Here is a 6,953-nt window from a genome sequence, read left to right as displayed (position 1 = left end):
GTGGAGAGAAAGAGAAAGCTCCTACAGACACCTGGGTTTCCACGTATTCTCATTCCCTAAGCTAACGGGCATGAGCGAGGTGGCAATGCACAGTCCCATTTGTTCTCACTGCCATGGAAAGTATGTTTATAGTCTTTCAGCAGCAACACCAGGGACCTAGGCACAGAAGAACCCCTCCTCAGGATCCCCACTGCTCATCACAGTGCCTACCTTTGTTAAAGTACTAGTCATGCAATGTCACAAGGATGTTTACTTTTCCAAATCCCCAACTAGAGGCCAGAGATGGGTCATCTATTTCTATATAGCCTGCACCCAGGTTGTAGAACAGAGGGCATGTTCAGTACATATGTGTTGATTAACTGAGATAATCTTCCCCGACTTTTCTCACACCAAGGAGAGGACCATGTCCCTGTTTCCATCACTCCCTCTCCTTCTCCTGAGTGTGGTGGCAACATCTTACTCAGAAACTGTGACCTGTGAGGATTCCCAAAAGATCTGCCCTGCGGTGATTGCCTGTAACTCTCCAGGCATCAACGGCTTCCCAGGCAAAGATGGGCGTGATGGCACCAAGGGAGAAAAGGGGGAACCAGGTACAGGTTGGGCTGTTCTGTCTCTGCAATTCTTTACCTTCCAGAGAAAACTGCCTGGGGATATGAAGAGACTGATGTCCTGTTTGAGTATATTTTTCTCAACTATACCGTAACTCAAAACAGAGATTCAGCTCTCATTCTCTGGCATCTCAGACTTCCACACAGCAGTTTGTGACTGACAGTTGTCTTGCCTGCCCAGAAAAGTGGCCCACAGGTCAGGCCATCGCATGGGACACAGGATGAATTTTTCTCTGGGTCATAGTCATTGTCATGTCAGACCCCTATTCACTTCAATAGGGATGGCACCAGGTTCAAGAGGCCAAAGAAGAGACCTGGAGCCAGCAAACATAGGTTTTACTGGGGGAACCTATTTACAGAGAGATCCAGCAGCAGTGGGCTGGACAGGAGAACCACAACTATTTGTAAAAAAAAATGCAGTTAATTTTCACTTTGCACCCTCCCTGCAGCAACCTCCATATGGCAACTTTATTTCTTAAGTTATTGCTATCAGGTGCATACCATACAGTTACTGAGAGCAGTGATCAGAAAGGTCAGTCCTGGGTCAAGGTCTCCTTTCTCCTGAGAAGGGACTGGGCATCCAACCCTTGAAGAGAAAGAACATAGATATTAAGTCACATTTTCTTTTTCTTCCAACAGGCCAAGGGCTCAGAGGTTTACAAGGCCCTCCTGGAAAGTTGGGGCCTCCGGGAAATCCAGGGTCTTCTGGGTCACCAGGACCAAAGGGCCAAAAAGGAGACCCTGGAGAGAGACCAGGTAAGGACCCCAGCAAGGTCTGAGCTGAGTGCACCCAGGGTTCTGAGACCTTGAGTACCTGGTGTGCCCCTTCTCCTGTTCCTTCAAAGGAAGATACCCAAATTTGCTTTCTGACCCAGTGCCCTCAGCCCTCTCTTCATTCTTAGAGCCTTAGGGAATTCCTATAAGTGCCTGAGTACAGACTTACAAACTTTCAAAGACAACTCCCTCATCAGGCACTCCCTGTAGGAGCTGAGCCTGGGTTCTCCGTCAGTTGAAGTAGTTCAATGTGAGGCCCTGGTCCTAGAGGGAAAAAATAGGCCATCTAAGTGTGGGTTTATTATGTCTATTTTTACAAAAGCATGTAACCATGGTATGTCATATTTTACTTCATAAGAAACCAAGCCAAAGCTTAATAGCTTAAAAACATAGCCGTCAATTTAAATCACAAGTCTATGGGTCAGCCATGTGATTTGTCTGCTGGTTTAAGCTGGGCTCACTCATATATGTCTGTGGTCAACTGATGGCCAATAGTCTCAATCATGTGTCTGGCTGTTGTTTGAATGTTAGCTGGAGTGATGAGGGTAATTGAACCACGTCTCTCATCATCCAACAAGCTAGCCGGGGCTTGTTCACATAGCAGTGACTACAGGATTCCCAAGAGTAGAAATAAGAAAGGCTTTAGGCTTCCTGAAGACTCAGAGCACATTATCATTTCTGCCAGACTGTATTGGTCAAAACAAGTCACAAGGCCAGCCCAGATTCGTCGAGTGGTGAAATAGACTCATGTCTAAATGAGAGGAGCTATACCCTATTGAGGCCATTTTTGCCATCTACTACAACAAGTGGTTTGCTCTTGCCCTCCCCACTTGGATAATGGACAACTCACAAAAATCTTGGTTTCCTGACTAACAGAACAAACCTGGGAAAAACAAAAACAAAAGACAACAAAAGCAAAACCTCTTCAAAGGCAAAAACTCTGTAATCTTTTTAGTCACTCTTCACCAGGTCATAATAGAGTAATGCCTCAAGAGATTTCTTTTTAGTTTTGATAGAACAATTTGTTTGGAAAGAAATAATCTGTGAAGAACCTGGTCTACGGATTGCTAGGTAATCAGGGAGTACATGTGTGCATGTGATATGTATGTGTACTTTGGGATACAGTAAACAGACAAAGAGTGATGTTTGGGGTTAGATGAAAATAGAGATTTTTCATTCTTTTGACTTTTAAGTATTTTTTATTTTCCTTTGAAGTGTAAACATCAATGTAAAATAAGCTTTTTTTTAATTTGAAAAAGATACTCTACTCCCTTGTATATGCACAGTTCAGAGACTCCTTCTCAACAATGCTTCTTTACTTTGTTCTAATTTTCTAGATTGTGATAGTAGCCTGGCTGCATCAGAAAGAAAAGCTCTGCAAACAGAAATGGCTCATATCAAAAAGTGTAAGCTTTTTCTCTTACTCTCCAGGCAGCTTGAAATTTGGGAAAAATAGAATGCAACAAATATTTATAGAATGCAACAAATATTTATTGAATGCATATAATTTTCTGTACCCTGATAGGCATTTCTCATATTCTGACCTCATGAAATTCTCACAACATTTTGGTAGAAATGGAGGCAAAGGGAAGTTAAATTACTTGCTCAAATGCACAGAGCTAATAAATGGCAGGGGAGCTTTATAGATGGAAGTCAGTCTAACTCGAGAGACCCTAATATTTTACCCTCTGATATTGCTCACTGAAAATGGGACTTATATCCCTTTGTTGCACTGGTATTGAGACCTGGACATGGGGTCTAACCTGCCTGGGGCAAATATTTTCAGACTTTTTTTGTTTGGTCTCAAGTTAATAATTTATAATTTGGAAGTCCAAATTATATGTCTTTTAGAATTCTGATCTGAAAGCACAGAGAGGCCTTTGTACCAGTCTGTCTGTTCACATTTGGGTTGCCATATTTAACAAAGAAAAAGACAAAGCACCAGTTAAATTGGATTTCAGCTTAAAAACATTTTTAGTATAAGTATGTCTGAAAAATTATATAGGAGATATACTAAAATATTCATTGTTTGTCTGAAATTCAAGTTTAACTGGACATACTATATTTTATCTGGCAACTCTACTCTAGAAGACTTTTTCTTGAGAAATACCTTGAGTTGGGCTTAAGGATAAGCCAATTTCACCCACTTTTTCACATTTTAGGGCTGACCTTCTCTCTGGGCAGACAAGTTGGGAACAAGTTCTTCCTGACCAATGGTGAAATGATGACCTTTGACAAAGTGAAGGCCCTGTGTGCCAAGTTTCAGGCCTCTGTGGCCACCCCCAGGAATGCTGCAGAGAACAGAGCCATCCAGAATCTCATCAAGGAGGAAGCCTTCCTGGGCATCACTGATGAGAACACAGAAGGACAGTTTGTGGATCTGACAGGAAATAGACTGACCTACACAAACTGGAACAATGGTGAGCCCAACAATGCTGGTTCTGATGAAGACTGTGTATTGCTACTGACAAATGGCAAGTGGAATGACGTTCCCTGCTCCTCTTCCCATCTGGCCCTCTGCGAGTTCCCTATCTGAAGGGTCACATCACTCAGGCCCTCCTTGTCCTTTTACTGCAACCCACAGGCCCACAGTCTGCTTGAAAAGATAAATTTTATAAATTTCCCCTTATCCAGTATTGTTCCTTTTGTGGCAGTCACTAAAAATGATCACTAACAGCACCAACAAAGCAATAATAATAGTAGTAGTAGTTAGTAGCAGCAGTAGTATTCATGCTAATTATATAACAATATATTTTTAATATATACCACAAGACCCTATCTTTTGCATCCTATGTTAATTATCTAGTTTAACTAAGCTGCAATAATTTCAGTAGCATTAACTTGCTGCAATATGAACATAAGATGGATTTATTTTTCCATTTACAACAAACACCTGTGCTCTGTTGAGCCTTCCTTTCTCTTTGGGTAGAGGGCTCCCCTAATGACATCACCACAGTTTAATAGTATAGCTTTTTAACAAGTTTCAGGTATTAATAAAATCTATTTTGTAACTTTATGAACTCTGTTTTCTTTTTAATGAGATATTAAACCATGTAAAGAACATAAATAACAAATCTCAAGCAAACAGATTCACAAATTCTCACTCACATACATACCTATATACTCACTTTCTAGATTAAAATACGGGATGTTTTTGACTCCCTAGAAGCCCCTTTATAAGTCCTCCTAGTGTTAACTTCTAGGAAAATACTATTCTGACCTCCATGACTGCACAGTAATTTTGTCTGTTTATAAACATTGTGTAGTTGGAATCATACTGTGTGTAATGTTGTATGTCTTGTTTACTCAGAATTAAATCTGTGAGATTCATTCATGTCATATGTACAGAAGTTTCATTCTTTTCATTGCCATGTAGGGTTCCCTTATATTAATATTCCTCAGTTCATCCATTCTATTGTTAATAGGCACTTAAGTGTCTTCCAATTTTTGACCATGAAGAAGAGAACCCACGAACATTCCTGGACTTGTCTTCTGGTGGACATGGTGCACGGATTTCTCTACCTATCCAGGATTGGAACTGGTAGAGGATGAGGAAAGCATGTATTTAGTTTCAGTAGATACTACCAGTTTTCCTAAGTGATTGTATGAATTTATGCTCCTACCAACAATGTGCGGCAGTCCTAGATGCTCTATGTGCTTGTAAAAAGCCAATGTTTTCAGTTCTCTTAATTTTAATTATTACTGGGGATGTGAAGTGATATTTCCCCATGGTTTTAATCTGTATTTCCCCAACATGTAATAAGGTTGAACACTTTTTATCTGCTGATTGGGTACTTGGGTATCTTCTTTTATGAAGTACCCATTCATATCTTTTATATTTTGTTTAAATTACTTAGCCAATATTTTTCTTACTGACTTTTAAGTTATTTTTATATTCTGAATATGTCCTTTTTAATGTGTATTACAAATATTTTGCTAGTTTTTGACTTGCTCCTAATGTTGAATTTTGATGAACAAAATTTCCTAATTTTGAAAGTCTTATTCATATTTTCTTCCAAAATTAGTGCTTTTTGTGTCATGTTTAAGAAATTTTTGCCCATCCCAAAATCATGAAGATATTTTTCATGATTTTGAAACCATGAAGATATTTTTCATGATTTTGAAATCATGAAGATATTTTTCCATTTTTTTCTAATAGTTTTATTAATAAATATTCTATCTATTCCTGGTAGAATAGGTATCCACTTGATACAGCACTATTTATGGAAAGACCATTTTTCCTCCATTGAATTAGGGTGGTGCATTTTTGTAAGTTAGGTAACTGTATGTGTGTGTGTCTGTTTCTGGGCTGTCTATTCTACTAGTCTATTTGTTGATGCTTGTGTCAAACAGTACCCTGTTTTAATTACTGTATATTTATAATTGTAACTATAGTCCAGCTTTGTTCTTCTTCAAGTCAAGATTTCCATATAAATATTAGAAACAGCTTCTCAATTTCTGCAAAAACCTGATGAGGTTTCCATTGGGACCACACTGACTCGATGAATCAACTTATGCAGAACTGACAACTTACTACTGAATCTCTAATCGATGTTCATAGTGTATCTCTTCATTTAACTAGAATTTATTTAACTTTATTGCTATGTTTTGACATTTTTAGTTTAAAAACCTTATATATCTTGTTTTGGTGGTTTTAGGGATTTTAATAATATATTTTTAATATTTTTTCTTTTCTATTGTTGTAGACAGAAATTCAGTTAAGTTTTGTATGTAGTCTTACAATGTTTAGTAACTTCAATAAGTTTATTTCTTAACTCTAGTAATTTGTAGATTCTTCTGGATTTTGTATGTGCATAGTCTTGTAAGCTGAAAATATGGCAATACTTATTTCTTCCCAATTGCTTTATTTTTTTTCTTGCCTTATTGCACTGGTTAGCAACCCAAATACAGAGACCACTAGAACAGGCATAGACTCCTGAAAGACAATATAATGAAGTGCTCCAGTCAGGCCTATCTAAACTGGATTCACAGCTCTGTCACTTAATTGCTACTTGATCTGGAGCCAGTTACTTAAACACTCTGTGTTTCTGCCACGTATTTGCAGCTGGGAGAAAATAATGATTCCTATTTCATGAAAATTGTGAGGACAATGAAATAAGTTAACACCTTTAAAATGTGTAGTAAACTATCAGGATACTATATTTTAGGTCTTAATACACATAGTCATGCCACTAGATACATGCTTTTTACTGAGATCATGTGATATTATAAATAACACGTATTGATTTTTAAAAATTAAATCAACCTTACTTTGATGGAATAAACTCCATTTCATTACATTTATTCTTGTGTATATATTATTGGAGTGGATTTATTAATAGTTTGTTTAGCACATTTGCACCTATGTTCATGAGAGATACTGGCTTTTTTTCCCCTCCTTAATGCACTTGCTAGGTTTTGGTGTCAAGGTTATGTAAGCCTTATTGAAATGAGCTGTAATGTGCTCTCATGCTCCCATTATCTAAAATAATTTGTGTAAAATTATACTTTAATGTTAGATAAATTCACCAGTGAAGCCATCTTGGCATGGTGTTTTCTGTTGGGAAATGA

General features: G+C 38.1%; 1 protein-coding gene across 1 annotated transcript; it reads left to right on the top strand.

Annotated features, from left to right (window-relative positions):
* The first annotated feature begins 340 nt into the window (after positions 1-340).
* MBL2 (mannose-binding lectin (protein C) 2, soluble) lies at positions 341-6,675 on the top strand. Its single transcript, XM_011938765.1, has 4 exons — positions 341-590; positions 1,248-1,364; positions 2,720-2,788; positions 3,545-6,675. The coding sequence occupies exons 1-4, from the start codon at positions 404-406 to the stop codon at positions 3,916-3,918; spliced, it is 747 nt and encodes a 248-aa protein (XP_011794155.1). The 5' UTR covers positions 341-403; the 3' UTR covers positions 3,919-6,675.
* Positions 6,676-6,953: the final 278 nt, after the last annotated feature.

This window comes from Colobus angolensis, unplaced genomic scaffold (genome assembly GCF_000951035.1).
Source record: "Colobus angolensis palliatus isolate OR3802 unplaced genomic scaffold, Cang.pa_1.0 Scaffold177, whole genome shotgun sequence".
Taxonomy (NCBI): Eukaryota; Metazoa; Chordata; class Mammalia; order Primates; family Cercopithecidae; genus Colobus; species Colobus angolensis.
Note: the sequence above shows the minus strand (reverse complement) of the source record. Positions and strands in the feature narration are given on the sequence as shown.